General features: G+C 54.4%; 5 protein-coding genes across 5 annotated transcripts; 4 read left to right on the top strand and 1 right to left on the bottom strand.

Annotated features, from left to right (window-relative positions):
• Positions 1–525: 525 nt before the first annotated feature.
• On the top strand, positions 526–3,041 carry F5144DRAFT_594650 (PAB-dependent poly(A)-specific ribonuclease subunit PAN3; the record flags this gene model as incomplete). Its single annotated transcript, XM_066790605.1, has 7 exons — positions 526–595; positions 649–763; positions 1,061–1,191; positions 1,243–1,334; positions 1,385–1,718; positions 1,772–1,924; positions 1,990–3,041. 7 exons carry the CDS (start codon positions 526–528, stop codon positions 3,039–3,041), a joined length of 1,947 nt encoding a protein of 648 aa, XP_066642097.1.
• A 1,128-nt stretch (positions 3,042–4,169) lies between these two features.
• F5144DRAFT_537377 (uncharacterized protein) lies at positions 4,170–5,390 on the bottom strand. The gene is made up of 3 exons (XM_066787074.1): positions 4,931–5,390; positions 4,761–4,832; positions 4,170–4,672 (listed from the first exon to the last, which is right to left on the bottom strand). Exons 1-3 carry the CDS (start codon positions 5,136–5,138, stop codon positions 4,542–4,544), a joined length of 411 nt encoding a protein of 136 aa, XP_066642096.1. The 5' UTR covers positions 5,139–5,390; the 3' UTR covers positions 4,170–4,541.
• Positions 5,391–8,802: 3,412 nt separating this feature from the next.
• On the top strand, positions 8,803–12,130 carry F5144DRAFT_321631 (uncharacterized protein). The gene is made up of 3 exons (XM_066784052.1): positions 8,803–10,260; positions 10,313–10,695; positions 10,761–12,130. The coding sequence occupies exons 1-3, from the start codon at positions 8,985–8,987 to the stop codon at positions 11,847–11,849; spliced, it is 2,748 nt and encodes a 915-aa protein (XP_066642095.1). The 5' UTR covers positions 8,803–8,984; the 3' UTR covers positions 11,850–12,130.
• Positions 12,131–15,173: 3,043 nt separating this feature from the next.
• Positions 15,174–16,036, top strand: F5144DRAFT_321591 (uncharacterized protein). Its single transcript, XM_066784051.1, has one exon. The coding sequence runs from the start codon at positions 15,301–15,303 to the stop codon at positions 15,913–15,915; it is 615 nt and encodes a 204-aa protein (XP_066642094.1). The 5' UTR covers positions 15,174–15,300; the 3' UTR covers positions 15,916–16,036.
• A 1,748-nt stretch (positions 16,037–17,784) lies between these two features.
• F5144DRAFT_493937 (DHHC palmitoyltransferase-domain-containing protein) lies at positions 17,785–19,144 on the top strand (the record flags this gene model as incomplete). Its single annotated transcript, XM_066786009.1, has 3 exons — positions 17,785–17,893; positions 17,961–18,398; positions 18,471–19,144. 3 exons carry the CDS (start codon positions 17,785–17,787, stop codon positions 19,142–19,144), a joined length of 1,221 nt encoding a protein of 406 aa, XP_066642093.1.
• Positions 19,145–19,657: the final 513 nt, after the last annotated feature.

The raw sequence follows: 19,657 nt of genomic DNA, 5'->3' as shown, positions 1-19,657 counted from the left end.
GATGTGGTCCGTGCATGTCGAGGCTGACTCTGGCTGAGGGGCATCCGCCCCCACACCAATCACCTCGCGTGGCCGCCCGCGCTTCTTCCCCTTTGACGGCTCTGCTGCACCTTCAAGTTGCACCTGCAACTCTGGAACGCCCGCCGACAAGCTTGGCTCGGCGGTGATCTCACACCAACCCCAACTTCGGTAAACTATACTGGCATCATTGTCGCCCCTTCGACGTTCCCGTGGTTACCATCCTTCGTTTTCCCGACGCCCATTGAAGTTCCTGCCTTGCGCAATTGTTGCCCGCTTCCGTGCTCTGCTCGCATGACGCTTTCTATGGGTGCCTTATCGCCCGCTCGGTCAAAATATGGGAGAATTCCGCCATCATCAAGTGAGGACGGACCTCTCTACCTGCTGTGCCGCGCTGTATCATGTTTAGCATTCTTTTTTTCTGGAGCTGACGCTGCTTGTCTTTTAGACATCGTAGAATCGACCAAGGCGCCGTCTCCTTCTCCTTGAATTGACCGAGCACCCACCATGGCCGCGACACGATATCCCCCGAATGACCTCCGCCGCCAGGTCGGCTCACCCAGATCCAAAGGCCGAGGTCGGTTCTCTCCGACATCGCAGGGGTCTCTTTCGCTGACGGACAACTCGTAGAAAACAAGGATACGCTCTGTCGCAATATTCTCATCTATGGCAATTGCCGCTACGAGGACCAAGGCTGTACCTTCAATCATGATCAAAACAAAAACCCTTCACCCCAAGCAGATTTGTAAGTGGATGGCTCAGGAACCGTTCACCGCGGCCAATGCTCGCTGCCAACCCAATGGTCTCGAGCCCACCTCTGGTGTTCTACATGCGTTTGATGGGGTTTGCCGCCGGTGTACAGAGCAGAGAGCAAGGAGACACACGGTGGCACCCCGATGATTATGCTCTAGAGAATTCAATGGTGGGCTTCGGCTCGCCGCCATGATCCGAGGCGTACCCGAGGCTGTAGCTCGAGGGCCACATGGTCTAGATCATGATTTTAGTCGCACAACCATCCTTCACCTGTCTAACCTCCTCCTAGTTCGAAGAAGACATTTAACGTCGACTCCCCTGCTTTCACACCATCAAGCCAACCGCAGGTAATCGCAAAGAAAACTACCCTATCCTCACAAGCCGCGAATGCGGCTCCATTTACACCCCGCGGGGCTGGCAGTAAGTTGATTACGACCCGAACTGGCCGTCCTATCCCTAATCATATGCCAGCACCAAACCTGCAGCAAACCGCCGAGGCTTCGGTGTTTAACCCGGCCGCGATCCGGGAGTTCACCCCGCAGAATTACGATATCGGCAACACCGTAATGTCCCAAGTTCATGGAAAACAAAACATCTACTAATCCTGGATCAGAATTCTAATGGCGTGCCGCAAGAAAATGGTATCTACAGTGATCCTTTCACAACCATGGGTTCCTTGAGCTCAACATTACCCTCCGCTGGGCAATATAACCTCTACGCCTCTGACCACAACTCCCTCGCGGGCCCTGGGGCTCAATTCTATCCGCAGCACGGGTCCTTTCCCGCCGGACCGCTCCAACCGCCAAACTACCACCTTTACCAGCCGCATGATAGTTACCGGCAAGAACTGCAGCCATGGCAGCGGGCAACCTATGACTTCTTCATACCAGCCAAGATGCGAGAAGAGCTCCAGAAGAAGATGTTCGCCACCCAGCAGGTGATGCCTAGTAAGTTGTCCCGAGTTCCATCATCCCATCCTCACGTTTGCTAAAGATACCAGATTCCGGGCTGCCTCAACTCGAACGATGGCATTCCTTGTTTCCTCTAGACACCAATAATAGGAAGAACACATCCTCGTTTGGGTATCCAAGTTGGGTATACAAGGCCCAAAATAGCCGAACCGGGAGACATTACGCCCTCAGAAGGCTCGAAGGTCCGAAGCAGCAAAAGCTTCCCAGATTTACATCAGACGATCACTTGCTAACCCTCCCGTGTTAGGCTACCGGTTAACCAACGAAAAGGCCATCCTCACTGTCATGAAGGAATGGAAGAAGATCAAGAACGGCAATGTCGTGACGGTCCATGAAGCGTTCACTACCAGGGAGTTCGGCGATAGCTCCCTGATTTTCGCATACGATTACCATCCACTTTCGAAAACGCTGCAGGAACACCACCTCCAGCCCACTCACGGCAACCGGTATAGAGCACCCAGCGCCGTACCGGAGAATGTCCTCTGGGGCTACATCTGCCAGATCACAAACGCACTCAAGACCATCCACTCGAACAAGCTTGCAGCTCGGTGCCTTGAGCCAAGCAAGATCATTCTTTCGGACAATAACCGCATTCGGCTCTCGGCTTGCTCCATTTTGGACGTGGTCCAGTTCGAGAGCAACACTAAATCGGTTGCAGAGCTGCAACAGGAGGATCTCGTCAAATTTGGCAAGCTCATACTCGCCCTAGCGACCGGTGCTCCACCCGCTCACCTGAACAACATCCAAGTCGCCCTCGACAGCCTGGTCACGAAGTATTCGGCAAACCTCAAAGACGCCGTGGCATGGCTCATAGCACCGTCAAATCCAGGCGAGTCCAAAAGCATCGAGAACTTCATCAGCGGCATTGCCACACACATGACGGCTTTCTTCGATCTTGCTCTCCAGGACGGCGACGAAAAGCAATTCCATCTTGCGAGAGAGCTAGAAAACGGCCGCATCGCCCGCAGTATGATGAAGCTCATGACGATCATCGAGCGCGCCGAGCCCGGCGGCGCGCAGAGCTGGTCCGAGACGGGCGAGCGGTACCAGCTCAAGCTCTTCCGCGACTATGTGTTCCACCGAGTCGAGGCTGACGGGAAACCCAATCTTGCTGTGGGTCACATGCTGAGCTGCCTTAGCAAGCTCGACGCAGGCATCGACGAGATGGTCGTCCTGACCAGCCGCGACAACGAGACCGTATTTGTGCTCAGCTACCGGGAACTCAAGCAAATGTTTGACCGCGCGTTTAACGAACTCGTGAAACACAGCAAGACCGGCGCCCCCGGGGCGAACAACTAGGCGGTGAAACTGCCGATGGCGCCGGTGTTGTGGAGGCCCCCTTCGAAGGTCTCCGTTCCACCGAAGCATTTTTCGACGAGATTCGCTCCGCTGAGATCTGCTTCGCTTAGCTCTATTTCATTGAGTGGTACTATAATGCAACGCAACCGTCTGAGGCGTGCTTTGTTGAGGACTGACCCACCATGGGTTGGTGTTGTGAAGGTTCAACCAGCACGGGCCGGTCCGGTGAAGCCCGCGTCCCTAAGCCTTTTCTCGCAGAGGGATATTCCGGTGAGGGCCGTTCCGGATGTGACTGCATTGGCGAGTGGTGTTTTACAAAAGGGGGGAACAGGGCGATTTGAGCAGGCGGGAGAGGAGACGGTGAAAGAGGAGACGGAGAAGAACGAGTTGGCAAGAGGTGTGCCAGCAAGCAGCAAACCGGCGAGGTACGATACGGCGACGATCGATCGGGAAAGGGGTGATTCGATCAGGTCTGCCTCCACGAGCTTGGTCCCAGCGAAAACGATTCGGGCTGCGCCCAACTCGGCACAGCCATCTCCAGCAAGAAATGGCCTGGCATCGAGTGATTCGGAGGGGCCTGCTTTAGTAAACCCTAAACCGACCGTCATTGTTCCCGCTCTACCTGATCCGAGCAAGCTGTTTCCGGGAAAGTACGGTCCGAAGCCGGCTACACCAGCTCTCCCAGACTCTACTCGACCAGGGGCTGTTCCAGCTGTGCCTAACTCAACGGAGTTGAACCGAGAAAGCGACGATGGCCTAGCGAGTGCCCCGATACCAAGGCCAGGGTGGCGGCGACGGGTCTTAGCATGGGTGGACCACCAGGCCGATATTTAGTGTCCTTCGGAGTACGATCCAACCGTGGTACAGGGGCAATGATCTCTAGTATGGTTTATGATAAAGGGTTTTTGATCTGGGATATAACCAGGCAGGACTGCTTGCAAGACAATGCATGCCAATAAATGGGGAGGAAAAACAGGTAAATTGGAAGGCCGCAACACGTTGCAGCTCGGTTCGTACGGTGGTGGAGGGACGGGCGAGCGAGCAACAGTGAGCGTATATAACTATCCAACGGTATCAGTGGTTGTTGACTAGTGGTCGTGTACCGTGTAGCGGCTGCATAACAGAACAAAATTTCATGATGTATTCTCAATATCGGTCAAAGGCTTCGAGCTCCAATCTGCTGTGGCCAACTTAAAGTAACAACTGTGTCAGGCGGGGCCGTTCATGTCGGCTTTCTTAAGAGGCCATGACCCCCCAGTCAAGATGAACAGCATCCATCTGCGCTGGGATAGCATGGAACAAGAAGCTATAGTGAGAAGCTTACTCGCCCTTGGGTGTAGGCTGTTCCTGAGAATATAATCCTGAGGCGCCATTGCCAGCTCAGGCCAGGCAACCCTTCCATTCCATAGGTAAGGCAGAAATATCCTGCCCTTTTGTCGTTGGGCCCCAGGCAGCGGCCACAAAACTCCCGACCTTACACCCGTAAGACGGATGCAGTCTTCACTCCTCTTCCGCCTGAAGGAAGGGATTCGCTATCACCTCGCTCCCGTCGACCGGACTGAGCACCACGAGCAGCGTACCACGCACCACCACCAACCCGAGCGGCCTGGTCATCTCGTTGCCCTCGTCATCTGCCAAATCACAAAACCGGTCAGCATCCCAACTTCCGCATCCCAGCGCCAACACGGTGCAATCGGGGCAAAATAAGAGGGGCCTCACCTCTTAGAAGCTCCTCCACCTCGTCCAAAACCAAGTTCATCAGCGCATCATACCCCTTCAACACACCTGTCGCTAGATGCCCCCGTAACCAACCGAGTCTGTTAGCCCAGCCAACCCCTTCACCACTTCACTTCACCACCACCTGGGGGGAGGGGGGACAATAAACGAACCTTCCCGCCCGCCATTAAACTTGACCGTGATCCGCTTGTCCATGTACTTCTTCAGATCCAGGATGTTCTCCTTTTTCGGCCGCTCCTTGTCCTGCCCCTGGCCCTGTCCGCCGCCGCCGCCGCCGCCGCCCCGGCCTCCTCCTCCACGCCCGCCACGGCCACCCCGGGAGCCGCCGCCGTGCCCGCCTCGGTGGGGTCGGTCCGCCATTGTTTGTTGTTTTTGATGGGTTTTGGGGGGTTGGATCAGAGGGAGAGGGGTTGTGAAGGTTTCGGTGGGTTGGTGGTCGAGGTGCGGGGGAATCGTAGGTGGTATGAGAGGACTCCGGCAAATTGGAGGTCGGGGATCTCTGCGAGGTCTGCTTGTTTGTTCGCTCGTTTGTCTGCTCGTTCGGTTGTCACAGGTGGTGGGGTTCGTTGACCAGAGCCGACTTCAAACTGTATTGCAGGTGCCAAATTCTCGGGGTTGGCAGGGAGCGGACCGACCCCACGATAGTGGAGCTTTCGAATGTCTTGGCAACCGCGAGCTGCGGGTGGGGTCGCGGCGCGATCTGAGCTCGCCAAGCTTTCAGCTTCCTTCTTTCTGGCTGGCGCGCACCATGTGATGCAGGGGTTGAAAACACCATGTGGTCCGTGCTTCTCAATAACTGACTTCAACGATCCCGAGGATTTGGGGTTCGACGACCCACCATTGTAAGGGTCTTGCTGATGCTATCAGATCTGAATTATGGCGGTATTATATTTTGATGGAAAGTCTCGTTGTACCGTTAAATTCGGTCTATAGCGCCACATACGCCGTGCCAACTTTAATCACGACAAGCTAAAATCAACAGATGAGCTCTCCTATTTCCGACAGGTTCGATATATGAGGGAACAGTATCTTCAGTGTCGTACTTTTGGCAGAATCTGTATTATCCAAAGTTGACAGCGACAAAAGGCGCTCTTGTGCATCATCCCCGATGGTTTCCCGAGATCAATTTCACGGTTACATTTCTTGCAATCCCCGAACTCGCGCGAGGATGCGATTCAAGAATGTCGACTTCAAACCTTTTAAGGCTCTAATCGTAAAGATTGTTTTTCTACGTCTTCTACAGCTAGTCTACCTACGATCGGGAAGACGAATAGTTTGTAGTTTCGTAACGTGTCCTTCGTCGCATGGATCGCATAAACAACAGCAGTTAGTATTTAGTTAGGTGCTGGTATCGTAAAGCAAGAGGCCTTTCTTCCGCAAGTTGTGAATGCTCAGTTTACCATAGGCAAACCTTAAGCTCGGGTTCTCGCCAGTGCGCAAGCCAGGAGCCCCGAGGTGATGATGAAGCTCGCGAGGCATTGAAGCGGCATGGGTACCTAACACAGACTTGCGAAGTATGAAGAACCGTGATTCCGTGAATAGAATGAGATAAAATGGGAGAGTACTAAATTTATTACAGTAACGGGAGTAAAGACACCCAAATATCTGCCAAATACTGCCTGATGATGCCTGGAGCTGTGACCTTGAGTGTCCATGACTCGTCAATCATGGGTTTGAGCCGAGCGGGACAGGGAAATGGTTATCTGGTACCCCTCGTAATCAATATATGGGGTCGTCAACTACGGGAAGTAGCTATGTATCTGCAAGCGCTTCCGGTGTGCGTTGCCTAGACGGTACCTTGCCTAGGCGGCGCTGCATCTCAAGGGACGTGCAATTTCCAGGGACGGAACCTGAGGGACAAGGGTGATGGCAACTCTAGAAAGTGAGTCTCTTGCCAAAGTTTAGCTGTACTGTCACTTGTCATAAGAGCGATGGTGGGATTCTATCCAGGAACGGGATGCAGTCGCGGAGGCCAGCCGCAGGGGTCACAAGAGAACACGATGTTGCTATCCTGATTTGAACCCGACAAGAGCTTCGAATGCCAACTTGGCAAAAGATCTAACGATTCTTGACTGGGTGCATTGCGTTGGGGCCCTATAATCCTGCAACACTACACGACATTGCAGTCCACGCTTCAGACGGGGACACGCTGTCGTAGCAAGTCTCGATTCTGGTTCACCGAACTCGGTTCTAGTAGCAATGAAGACTGCGACTCATACACGCTCGTGGCTAGTGGAAGTCCCTGGCTTAGCCTACGTGTAACTGCAGCCCGATGAGGATCCAGGTGGTGAATACATGTATGTAAAAAAGAAGAGTAAAGTGGCTTAGGGTGTTCTCAGCGCCGCTTGCTCGACCTGCGGAGTACTCGGGAAGTAATTGGATAACCTTGACTTAAAAAAACCCAAACTCGACACTCGGCAAACAGATACAAGTTGTCGAGTGAGCTTCATTGGCCGTGATTCCCTGGTTTGCACCTCTGGGTGTCATAGCCCCGCAGTTTCGGGCTTCAGCCCGGGAACATGAGGGTCTCGTCACAACGGCCGAAACGAGTGGCAACCTCAACATCCCGACATTGAATGGCTCACCGTTCGAGGCGGAGCCGGCACATCCTAGTCAAAAGTAGTCATATGAGGTGCTTTAACTCCCGGAAACCTGCAGTGTAGATATTTCCGTCCCGGGTAAGTGGACATTCAGGGGAGTGAGTGGTTATGACAACCCTGACTGGCGCAGATGGAGTCAATGATCCCAGTGATGAAATGCGGAGGATCATTGCATCGCACGCCCAAGGAGGCTTCGTGGGTAGCAGGGGTAGTGGAGGGGTGGTGAACACGGATCGGTTCCCTCCGGGTACGAAAGTGAAGAAAGGGGTATTGGACGTTCTCGAAAGCGAAACCTGAACATTTCAAGGGCCCTAACTATGGTGTGGTTTGGGGGATAATGCCAATGCGGTCATTGCTGGCGATCGGTGCACTGCAGAGGAGTCTGATCTGGAGGTTACCTACCTAGTTACCACCTTGTCGAGTCCACAGGTCCCTACCCCCTTTGGCCTCCGGTCCAACCCGAGCCGGCCCAGGCTCGCCGCCTCCTACACACATGACGCTGGCTCCCCTCTCCACAAACCAAATCTCGAGGCAACACTTCCAGATCGGGTAATCTGCAATCCAATCCGTCCACGACAGAAAACAACCAAACACCGGGCACCATACCATCCCAACAAAGAAAATGTTGGCACATGTTTAAACACAGTATCCTATCCAGACTATACAACTTTGTCGGTAGGCCTATGAGAACCCTATATGGCGACTGTCCACCACCGCCCGATCACAAGGCTGCCTGAGGAGGCTGTCTCACTAGGGAGGTAGATAGACTTTGGTGCACACATAAGGTTCTGTATGTACCATAGCGATTGTCAAAAGACGGATGTCTTCATGCAGGAGGGGGAGGGGGGTTAAAGGGGAGGGGGAAACGCAAAGAGGAACATGTGATGTCTGTGTGAGTGTCAGGGAAGGAGTCTCAGTTTGACATGAGGCAAGGTTAGGTAGGTAGTCCTCTCGTGCTGCATCCTGATTATTTGATGGGGGTGATGGAAGGGGGCACGTTCCCCCTCGATCTCTGGTTTAAATACCGTTGGCCCCCCCTGGCTCTTCTTCCCGCTCAACCCAACCCGCTTCCCTTTTCTCTTCCCCAAACCGCTCACACCTTCGCTCCCCACCCCTGTCCTCCCGACCACAGCTATTTACTGATGTGGGTATTGTTCCCGCAGCCATTTGCACACAACTACCTTGCCTGTTGCAGACTCCGCACACGTCGCCATCCTGACGCGTTGTCTTGCAATTGATCATCCACTTGCCTTTTTCACACTTTCACACTTTCACACTTTCACCCTTTCACCCTTGCGTCCTCGCTTGCAACCGTGCAGGGCACTAATACCACTTTTCTTTTGGAGCTTCCCCATCTCCATTGCTCGTCTTACACCTCACCCTTTTCTTCTTTTGTTGCATCGGTCCCGCGCCACATCAACGCGGCCCGCATAAACCGACCACTCACTCAGCTCAAGCCGCCTTGCTGAGAAGCTGACTCGCCCTGTCCCACGCGTTTGCATTTCCTGCATTCCTGCATTCTGCCGACCAAACATCACGAACCAACCTTAACCAGCCTCATCATCTCGCATCCAACCTTCTACTCCTACTATAACCACCCACAACAATGGCCGCCATTGAGGCAGCCCCAATAATTGCGGAGCTTGACTCGCTGTTACTATGCGGGTCGAGCTTCTCAAGTAGCGATGCAACAGATTCGGCCTCGTCGAATTTCACGTCGATGAGTTCCACCCCTCCGACCACCGTATCCGCCGACAGCATGTCGTTGGCCTCAGAGCCAGACCACCCCAAGTCAGACACCACCATCGCGTCCAACATCGAAGCCGTCATCACTGTCACTTCTAGCCTCGAAACCGAGATTGAGCAGCAAAAGTCCGGTCAGCAGACCCCGATAGCCGACGATGCCATTGTTGTCGCAGAACCGCCACCACCTGAACTGTCACCCGCTAGTCGACCCCGACGAGCCCGATCCAGCCTCCCCGTTTACAACCTCTCCAAGCTCATGGGCACCGACGTGCACGGGAGACGCAGGTCAAAGGGAGATACAGTGCTAGAAAAGCGACGGCGCACTATCTCGGATGGGACAACAGCAGATTTTGGCGATTTGGACGCGACAAAATTGAGCGATGCGCTGGCAAAAGCCAGCCAAACGACCAAAACCGAAGTTGACGCGTCAAGAGTCAAGCGGTCAAGCGCGGTCCTCCATACCCCGAAAAGCGCGCGGATCGCTAAGAAATCGTCTTTGAGCCCTGCGCCAGCGCATTTGACGCGTCGCACGACGCGTCTTTCCGGCGCTTCTACCGAGACCATCACTACCAAGCTGTCCGCCCTGGGCAAGCGGGGTAAAAAGGCGGTCGACAAGGCGGTTAGCCGACTACCTCGCGAGCTCATGCGATTGAAGGACACCAATGAGTTTGCCCATATTGACACACGCCCGGTCCGGTACACGGTTTGGAGCAACGGGAAATATGTTGAGGTCGACCCTTCCCAGGAGACCCCGGCACCCCAGCCACCCCTGAAGAAAGTCAAGGTTGACGAGAAGGCTGTCAAAGGCGAGGAGAAACCTGCAGCCGAGGAGCAGAAACCTGCTGCACCCGCGGTCAAGAAGCCCCGTGCGAAGAAGTGGCTTGAAAAGGGCCTCTACGCAGGGCAGGAAACACCCTTGGACATTTTCAAGGGCCTTAATTCTCAAGAAAAGAAGAAGCTGGCTGCGCTCCCAGAGTTGTTGCCGAGCAGCAAGCCTAACCACACCTTTCCCCTGCCCATGTACAACGGCCTGCGTGTCCTCATCAACGGCCGGGACTTCAAGCTGCCTTTTGACGTCTGCAACCCCCTTCCGCCAGGCCAGCCAAAGCCCGCCGCGTATCGCACCATGACGAAGAGTGAGTTGTCCTACCAGTCTGACGGCAGAGTGTTTACTGACTCTTTCTCCAGATCGCTTCGTGGGAGACGCAGCCTCATACTGGAAAAAGACGCCTCATTTTGGGGATTTCGCGTCCAGATGCGTTTGCCAGCCCGCAGACGGTTGCGATGAGGACTGTCAAAACCGCATCATGCTGTACGAGTGCGATGACACGAATTGCAACTTTGGCACGGCCCACTGCCAGAACCGTGCGTTCCAGGATTTGCAGGAGCGCACCAAGAAGGGCGGCCGGTACCGTGTTGGTGTCGAGGTTGTCAAGACGGGCGACCGTGGCTACGGAGTCCGTAGCAACCGTTGTTTCGAGGCAAACCAGATCATCATGGAGTACACTGGCGAGATCATTACCGAAGCAGAGTGTGAGCGCCGGATGAACGAGGAATACAAGGATAATGAGGTCAGTCTTCTCTATCCTGTCTATCGGCCCCTGAAAAGTGCCAGATAGATGACTGACCTTTGCAGTGTTATTACCTCATGTCCTTTGACCAGAACATGATCATCGACGCAACCACCGGTAGTATCGCGCGGTTCGTCAACCACTCATGCTCTCCTAACTGCCGGATGATCAAGTGGATTGTGGCCGGCCAACCGCGCATGGCCCTCTTCGCCGGAGACCGCCCCATCATGACGGGCGAGGAACTCACATACGACTACAACTTTGACCCCTTCTCCGCTAAGAACGTGCAGAAGTGCCTCTGTGGTAGTCCCAACTGTAGGGGCGTGTTGGGTCCCAAGCCCAAGGAGGTGAAGGCGCCCAAGCCGCCCAAGGAGGAAAAGAAGACAAAGAAGACGTCTTCCAAGACATCCAGGGTTTTGACCAAGGTTTCGTCCAAAGCTACCATCAAAACGTCCGTCAAGCCATCCGCTAAAACGTCCACCAAGCGGAAGCTCAAGGACGCTTTTGAGTTCGACGGCGACGACGAAGAGGATGACAAGCCGATCAAGAAGCAGAAGGTCAAGGCGGCAACCGGCCTCAAGCGGACTCTCTCGTCGGCGACCCGCAAGGTCGCAAAGGGCGCAGCCAAGGGAGCAGCCAATGGCGCGGCCACGATCAAGCGCAGCGTGGCAAGCATCTCTATGGCTACGAAAAAGAAGTCCATCGCAGTCAAGGTGACCAAGACGGCGACCACAAAGACCGCGAAGACGTCAACCACGGTCCGGCGGGTCTTGGGCAGCGGCGCTTCCAAGAAAGGGCCCGGGAAGAAGACAACGGTCGTGGTCAGCACCAAACCCAAGGCCAAAACTGCCGTCCCGTCCCGCAGCCCGAGCCTGACCATCGTCGCGGCGGGCAGTTCCTCTTTACCCGCCCAGAAAAACGCGGACAAGGCTGTCTCGACGCCGACTTCATCGGTCTCCTCCAAGAAAGACATGCCCAAGTTGACCATCTCGTCAGGCGCCAGCAAGACGTCTTCGCGGAAGTTAACCCCCTCCCGCAAGGCCCTCGAGTCAGGATTGCTTGTCGGAAGCCCGTCGTCGGCCAAGTCGGTCAAGATGACCGCCGCGGCGAAGCCTATGCCCAAGCTCAAGCTGGTTGCTACCGTTGTGAACTAAGCCTGTCTGGCCTTTTGCTTGGCTTGGTGGAGGTGGAGTGAAAAGGTGAAGGGTGCTCGCCTGGCGGGGGTGCATTATCACACCTGCCGTTTCGACAGCGAGGTGTACAATCTTGGTGTATACGAAAGGGGGCAGGAGGACAGAAGGAATAGGCGTCAAAGGAAGGGTGACATTCCCGGGTTTGCTCTGGCGTTCTTTTGCTTGCAAGTCGGTTGCTACTATTACACGGGGGGATAGGTGGGAAATGAAACGAAGGGGGAGGTAGGAGGGGAGACTCGGTGTTACCTGTTTTCCTTGTAGCAGGTTAGGGGGGGGGGGGGGGGGGGTACTCTCGTCGTGTGGTGAGGGCTGGAGGGATAAATATCAAGGGTACGGTACAGGTTTGCTTTGGTATGCCATGCATATTATTGTTCCTGTGGGGGATGGGGACATCGGATTTCTTTTTCATTATTGCGGAACCAGAGAAGCCGTCGTGGCCTCTCCCTTCTGGCGTTCAACATGGGTCATCATCCATTTTAGGCAAAGACAGGAATGGCATTTTCAACATAACGTTCCCACCAGACACTCCAGGGTTTGTGATGTTTGTGATTGGTGTTGCTTCCTCCCCAACCAAAATGATGAACCCAGCATGCGGCGCGGCCACAGCAGCGCATCGCTTAACCTCCAAAAAGGGACGTGCTCGGTGTGCAAAACGTCAACACTAGCGATTTTGAACCGAGCTATTACCTAGGTATGCTCACCGAGCGAGACACGGGAGGGGTTACCTTCCCAACCTCCTGCCGGCGACGCAACATGGTGGGAAATGCCACGTGGAATGTCTAACCAAACTATACACAGTATGTACATATATATGTACCTGGCTATGCCGTTTTCCCGGGGCGCACGGGGGGGCAGGGGGGGAGGCCACACTCACATGGTTTGGTACACCGAGGTCCCGATGCCAGGGAGCGCCGGGGGCAGTTTGGGCAATCCGGTAAATATCCAGGTTAGTGATTGGTTGGATGGTTGGATAATTGGATTACCATGCCAATCAATGCATATGCAGATCAACCCAATTCCATTGCTGTTGTGATACTGTCATTCAGCTTCCATGATTCCCATCATCGCAAGCCCGTGGACCAGGGGATCAGCGAGCTGGTTTGGGTGTGTTCGGCCGGGCTGTGCACCTGCCACCCTGCCCAGGCGCCCCGGTGTTCAGATCCGGCCGGGGTGGAGCAGCGGAGGGGCGGGGGTGCAACCAATTTATTTACGCAAAGATGTAGAGTTGTGTGTTGATGGAAGTTTGATGTTGGGAAATCTCCGAGTCCCTCTCCAGTTTAGCTAATTGCGGTGTGTAATTTGCTTATAGCACAGTTGATGCTCAAGTGGGACTACAAGTAGATACCATGGATAACGAAACAGCCTGGGCTGAAATAAGGTTCTACCAAGTGTTCAGGAAATGCGGTGACTGAATTCGGTATTCTGGGCATCCTGGTAGCTAGATATTTACCTCGGTAGATAAATATTGTTGCTTAGTCTGTGCCGCGTCCCAGCTGCCCATGCAAGGGTCTTTTTGTTTCTTGTCCACATCACTGCGGCAGCACGTCAGCGGCCAGGTTGAAGCCGAGAAAATTGACTGTAGAAACAAGTGTAGCCTGCCTCGTTACCATGGGATGAGCAGTCAATGGCAATAAAGAATGACGATATCTATAAGCACTAGGAGATCTAGCTACCTAAAACCAACGAAAAGCCCACTCTAGGTACCACAGTTGCCCCTGTCGCTGAAGAATTCAGGCTCGCGCCCATGCCTGGGGTGTCTAATCTAAGGTGTACTGTGTTCCAAGTTTCCAATGCTCGCAATGCAAAACCTCCCATCCCCTCTATATGTGATGCCGGTGAAAGAGACAACTACAAGCCAAACAACCCCACCAATCCAACCCGGCCGTGACCAACTCAATCGATAAATAGACATCCAATGTGTATATGAAAAGGCGATGGTGTTGTGACGAGGGACGAGAGGCTCCATGGCCCTCGTACCGAAGCCTGTTGACGGGTGGCTGATCCCTCTTAACGATTGGGATAGGTAATGACGACCTTCTCGCAATCTCTGCAGCATCCGTGAGAGCACACCGGACACCAGTCATCGAACCGGCAACTGAGAGGGCCGTCGCCGCAGGCATGCTGTTTCCGTGTTAGCGTGCCAGGTTCCTTCTTGCATCACGAAGTGTTGAACTCTTACGCAATACCACTTGCGCTCTGCGTAGCCCTTGCTGCTTGATTCTCTAGGCATGATGATCACGAGATGTGTTTGCGGTGAATATGTTGGTGTTGTAAGAGTTGGAAATTCAGAGAGAACTAAAGCAATATGTAGATGATGTTGACGAAGCTAGGAACGCTGATAGGGGACCTAGATAGACAAGCACGGAGTCGGATGTGAGCTCGAGCTTATATGCTTCGAGCAACTGGTGACTCTGGGGGCACAACAAAATAAACAAGGACACTTATGCCGTCGCCTCGATGGGCCGCGAAACTCCCTTGCCGGGCAGACTGGCGGGCCTAGGTCGAGCGAGTCCAGGGCTTGCTAGGCGACTGCATCGCTCCGCCATCGTGCCCACCCGGCAAGGGGCAAAGTAGGCAAACGGAATTGCAAAGCTTGAACGAGGCGAGCGTATGAAAGGCGACGCTATCCGGTGAAGGAGTCACCTGAAATCTGTGGAGAATGGGAAGCACTTGCTCGTTAAAAAATGCCTGGATGACGACGGCCGGGTCCGGGCTCCGGAGACACAGCAGCGCAACCGTCAGCCAGTCGATGCTGGTCAAAGATGGAGAGGATCTGATCCATTGGAGAGTTCAGTCGGTGGCCTGTGGGCGCAGCAGACAGAAGAACGAGCAACCTGCTTGTTGAGTGGGGTCAACAATTTGTTATTGTGACCATGGGGGGGGAGTGGGGGAGACTCGAGACTCGAGACTCCCAAGCTTGAAATTCGGGCCCGAGGCGCCCGACAAGCCACAACGGTCGACCGAGCGGGCCCGGGGCAAGGAAGCTAGTCGCGAAATCGATGTTGAACGTTGTCGCCGGTCAAGGACCAAGCGATCCCAAGTCCAGGTCACCTTTGCTCTGCCGCCGTAATCGCGAGGGGCCGGGTTCGTGTAACCATCGGCGTGAGCGTGGACGTGGAGGAGGACGAGGACAAGGACGAGTACCAGCGATTCGCTCCTTCCATGGGAAAACCCAATGACAAAGGGCCGTCAAAAGTTTGGGGTGACGTCTCTGGAACCGACGCTGCCCGACCGGACTTGCACTTTCCTCTGCTGATGCGGCACGTGTGCGGCTCTGCGAACACAGTATGAACCAAAAGTCTTGGCGGCGGTGTTGCCCCACCTGCTCATCGCGCCCAGAACGATTGACCAATCCGAAGTGTCATGCGCTTATCCGCATTGGCCAAGAAACCCCCGGCTCGTTTTTGGAGGAATGAAGCGGGTGGCCCTGCAGCCCTGGTTCCAGCTCCCCCGCCAACCTGAAGCGCCCGGCTCACAACCAAAGTGCGACATCGAGCTCGTTGACCGAGCAGTTTCTCCATACCCGCCTAGCTGGCTCCGCGCAAGGCACAACCGACGGTGGCTGAGGCAGGAATTCGTGAACATGCCCCAAAGAGTCCAAACAGACAAGCACTGCTTTCGGGCAGCTTCACCGCAAAGTTGCAGCCTTGCCTCCCTACGTCCCGGTGTTGATGATGCTGCCTGGGGGCATGCATCTCCCGCGTCAGGCTCTGAGTCAACCCTGCGCTCCGTCAATGACGCGACGTTTGGAGGTCGCATTCGGCTTCGTTTCATATTACCGTCGGTCAGGAAACCGATCAGTCCGCCAACCCTGGTGTTGTTGAGGAGAGGAGTCGCCGCGACAATCCTGAACGAGGGGCGGAACCGGCCGATGTCGAGATGGCCCGTTTGCTCAGCTAAACTGCCACAGCTTTCATTCCAGTTTGCCCAAATTGCCGAACGGATTATTGCGGTTTGCGACCCTTCGGTAAACCCTTTTCCGCGATCGGCTTGTGGCCAAAGTGGCACGGCCAAACGGCTGAGATGATGAACTCGCCCGAATGAACTCGCCCGAGGCAGTGCATATCGCCATCATGGGCGAGAGCGGGATCGGGCTGCTCTCGCAGACATTGGAGCCATTGCCAAATTGCTTTTTTTATGTTGTTCCTTGTTGCTTGCTGCTTGTTGCCTGTCAGCTCGATCGAGTTTTACTCTGAAGGAAACACAGAAGACGGGGAGATTGTAGAACTTGCAACCCCAGAGCTACCACCTTAGAGAGCCGGAGTAGTTCTAAGAAGGGGCCCTGCAGCACGGTCTTGAGATGTCAACAGTCTGGTCCATGGCGGCGCAAAAGCACACTCCCGGTTGTCGCTGATGTTTCGGTTGTCCGTGGGGGTTTTGAGTGCCGTATTCCATGCCCCCTTTGCTATCGTGAAGCTTTTTGAAGTCTGGGCTCCGGAAGGTGCGTACCTGTTGCGTGAAGCCGCGCTCGCGCAGTTGCTTCATTAGAAGCTAGGTAGGCAGTTCGAGCGAGGTTGCAGAAATGAACTGTTTCTAGAAGTCTGGCCTTCTCTTTATACCGTCCGGCTGCGATGCGGCTCTGTTACCACCGGGCCGCCACTTCAGGCCAACAACGCGGAATGGTCACGCCGATGAGCCTACTCGCGGTCGTCTGCTTATTCCATCTCGGCTGAGATCTCGCCGCTGACCCATGTGCATGGAGAAGTGTGTTCGGTGGCGTTAGTTTCCGCCAGTTGCCTGGAGCAGCTATAAAAAGCCAACAACGCCACGCGCACGTTAGTCAATGAGCCTTGAGCGGTGTTGGCCGCGATTTGGCCGTGGCTGGTCCTGGGCGTCGGTATCCAAGACCATCCATATAATGATCTCAGCAAGATGGTTTTGCTAGTTGGGAACTGTCAGCCTTTGGGGGACGGCTGGGAGGGGCTGGTATCCCTTCAACGAACGCCCCTTTGGTCAGAGAATTATCTCGGTGTGTTATTGAAACTTGCAACCCAGAAGGAATGATTGGAACCAACGTGATCGGAGGAGATATCCATCGATACCGTGACTTTTAAACGTCATATAGACTGGGCGTCGAGAATCGCGTGCACAGAGCCTTACCGAACAAACAGAACTCGCCCTCAAGGGTCACTTCGGCACTGTTGGCATCCAAGGTTGCCAATATCATGCTCAAAGCACCACTAGGCCCGGTGCTGGGGATCGGGGGTTGGGGACTGGCTCAAGGGAAAGAACCGTCAACACGCGACTTACCTCAACAAGCCGCATCCCCAGGCAGTCCTTTACTTGGTTGAAGCGCTCGTTATCCGTTCAACCTGATTGACCCCTTTCGGAACAGACTCGTTCAATTTTTGAGTCGTTGCAAACCCCAGGCTCATAAGACATTAAGTTGGTGGCTCGACGTTCGTATGGAACTAGCTCCTCCTACATAAAACGGGGAAATCGACTCGCCCGACGAGCTGTATTTTGTTCATTACCCCCTGCTTCGGTGAGTGGCATATCGTAGTTGAAGATTATTCCATGATAGGAGCGAAGCCGTTGATACTTCCGGAATGGGGAATTTATGGGGCGATGAGAGCGTCTTGACAGTTGGCTTGGCATGCTCTCCCGGGGCAATCATTCCGGTCTTGTCTCCACACAACGTCATTTCGGTTCGAGTCCAACATCTCACGCTGTGCATCGCCTTCAATGCACTCGGACGCCCCTGGCCATCGCCGGTAACCGGTCGGCGTGCAGGCAATCGGATGCGCTGCATCTCCGTGCCACCGGGCCGATTTACTTTCACGGCCTCGGCTGTTGTTTGAAGCCATCGCATCTCCTTTGTTTCTCTCCACGCTCCTTCTCTTCCATCCAACCAACACAGGATTGCTTTGCGCTGACGGCGCCGCGCCGGAACGCGATGGTGTCGGCTCATCGAGCAGAGACGCGATGGGCGACACGCATTATTCCGCTCATTCTTGGTGGTTGTGTTGGCTTTACAACTTATGTTGTCGTTAAGCGCGTTTGTGGTATGCCCTACCCATCACCCTCTGCTTTTCTCCCAAGATTTCTTTGTCGCCTGATTGATTTTGCCAGTGGACTTCTTCCTATCCGAACAACAGCAACCCGGCACCGCGATCGCTTTCCTTGTTTTACACTTTATATTCCTGATTTTTATGCTCGCGACATACCTCCGAGTATTCCTTGTTATCCAGCTCGACCCAGGAGTGACGCCGCTGGGCCCGAGAGCCACCGAACAGAAAGCGAAGGCAAAGGGGCGCAGCCGACGAGAACGGGACCTCGAGGCTGCGAATAGATACGAGGCACGACCAGATGACAACCCAGATAGCCCCGGGCTCGAGGAGTTTTACAGCAAGGATGTCTTCGTCTGCGAAACAGATGGCCGGCCACGATGGTGTAGTTCTTGTTGCAATTGGAAAATGGACAGGGCACATCACTGCAGTGAAATCGAAAGATGTGTCAAGAAAATGGATCACTACTGCCCATGGGTGGGTGGTATAGTGGCCGAAACCTGTACGTCTCGGCTCCCGCTACATTCTCCAACCCTTCCCTCGATTCTGGTTGCTAAGTATCACACAACTATAGCCTTCAAATTCTTTGTTCAATTTACTTCTTATACGGCTATACATTGCGCCATCGTCATCGTCGCGGCCGTCATTTGCTTCCAGTCTAAAGTTCGCAACGACGAGGGCATCGACGGTGTTATCATTGGTGCTCTGGCCGTCGCCGCTCTTTTCGGTTTATTCACTTTCACCATGACGGCGACGTCGATGCGCTACATCTTGGTCAACCTCACGACCATTGACTACCTTAAGTCCAAGAACGTCGTGCACCAGCTCGCGATACGGGTCCCGCAAGGCACGCGACCAAGTCAGAGCTACAACGTCGTCACTTACCCCTTGCCCAAATCCACGGATACAACAAAGCCAACGCTCCAGACCATCACGACCGAGTCCTCTTCTCCCCGGGATCAGCTCGCAATTCGGACATTCGCCATTGTCAAAACCGAGATGGGCGAGAATCCATGGAACCTAGGCTATTATCGCAACTGGAAATCAGTCATGGGAGATAACCTCATCGACTGGCTGCTTCCTATTGAGGGGTCGCCTTGTTCTCGATACGAAGATGGCGAGAGCTTTTACGAGATGGGGCCTCTGTACCAAGAGTTGCGGACCCGATTCTGTCTTCCGGACTTGTCAACCGGGAACGGGCGGGTTGAAATGGGAGAGCGGGAGAGACAGAGACCAAACATGGGATGAATGGGACACGGAGCTAATGACATAGAATAGATACCCCCCAGGGTCGGCATGGACAACCGCGTACTAGGCCACCGGTGACGCACACACACGATCATGTTTGTTATGTGGTTCGAGTAATAGTGGACATAGTTGGACAACGCATCAATCATACTTGAGACATTGGCGCCTAACTGTTTTGTGTCGCTAACATACCTAGGTAGTAAATGGCGGCAGCCCAGGCCCCCCTGGCTTTCGGTCTGGACGTTGGCCTCGATACTCTTTTGTGTGATTGGCACACCGCGCTACCCAGACCGTCCGTTCCGTTCCTGTTGCCCAATGCTCTTGGGCACAGTCTCCGCCTATGGGTCAAGGTGGCTGGGTGGTTGGCATTATTGTACTGGGTGGTCGGCGAGAGGACGACGTTTCCGAAGGCAGACCCACTTATTTATGGCCTGCTCGATCTGGGTCATAAATTGCGATCTTTGAGCGCGTCTGCCCCACACCCTCACAACCCCACCATCGACGAAGAGACGG

This window comes from Chaetomium tenue (assembly GCF_020726465.1).
Source record: "Chaetomium tenue strain MPI-SDFR-AT-0079 chromosome Unknown F5144scaffold_5, whole genome shotgun sequence".
In the NCBI taxonomy this organism is placed as follows: Eukaryota; Fungi; Ascomycota; class Sordariomycetes; order Sordariales; family Chaetomiaceae; genus Chaetomium; species Chaetomium tenue.
This window is presented reverse-complemented; position numbering and strand designations above follow the sequence as displayed.

Excerpts from the sequence above, each read along its gene's own strand:
- F5144DRAFT_537377 (XM_066787074.1), bottom strand. The coding sequence starts at position 5,138 with ATGGCGGACCGACCCCACCGAGGCGGGCACGGCGGCGGCTCCCGGGGT. Across the intron at positions 4,833-4,930 it reads GTTTAATGGCGGGCGGGAAG|CGACAGGTGTGTTGAAGGGG; the intron begins GTTCGTTTATTG and ends GGGGGCATCTAG. Across the intron at positions 4,673-4,760 it reads GGTGGAGGAGCTTCTAAGAG|ATGACGAGGGCAACGAGATG; the intron begins GTGAGGCCCCTC and ends GTGATTTGGCAG.
- F5144DRAFT_321591 (XM_066784051.1), top strand. The coding sequence starts at position 15,301 with ATGAAGCGGGTGGCCCTGCAGCCCTGGTTCCAGCTCCCCCGCCAACCT.
- F5144DRAFT_321631 (XM_066784052.1), top strand. The coding sequence starts at position 8,985 with ATGGCCGCCATTGAGGCAGCCCCAATAATTGCGGAGCTTGACTCGCTG. Across the intron at positions 10,261-10,312 it reads GTATCGCACCATGACGAAGA|ATCGCTTCGTGGGAGACGCA; the intron begins GTGAGTTGTCCT and ends CTCTTTCTCCAG. Across the intron at positions 10,696-10,760 it reads AGGAATACAAGGATAATGAG|TGTTATTACCTCATGTCCTT; the intron begins GTCAGTCTTCTC and ends TGACCTTTGCAG.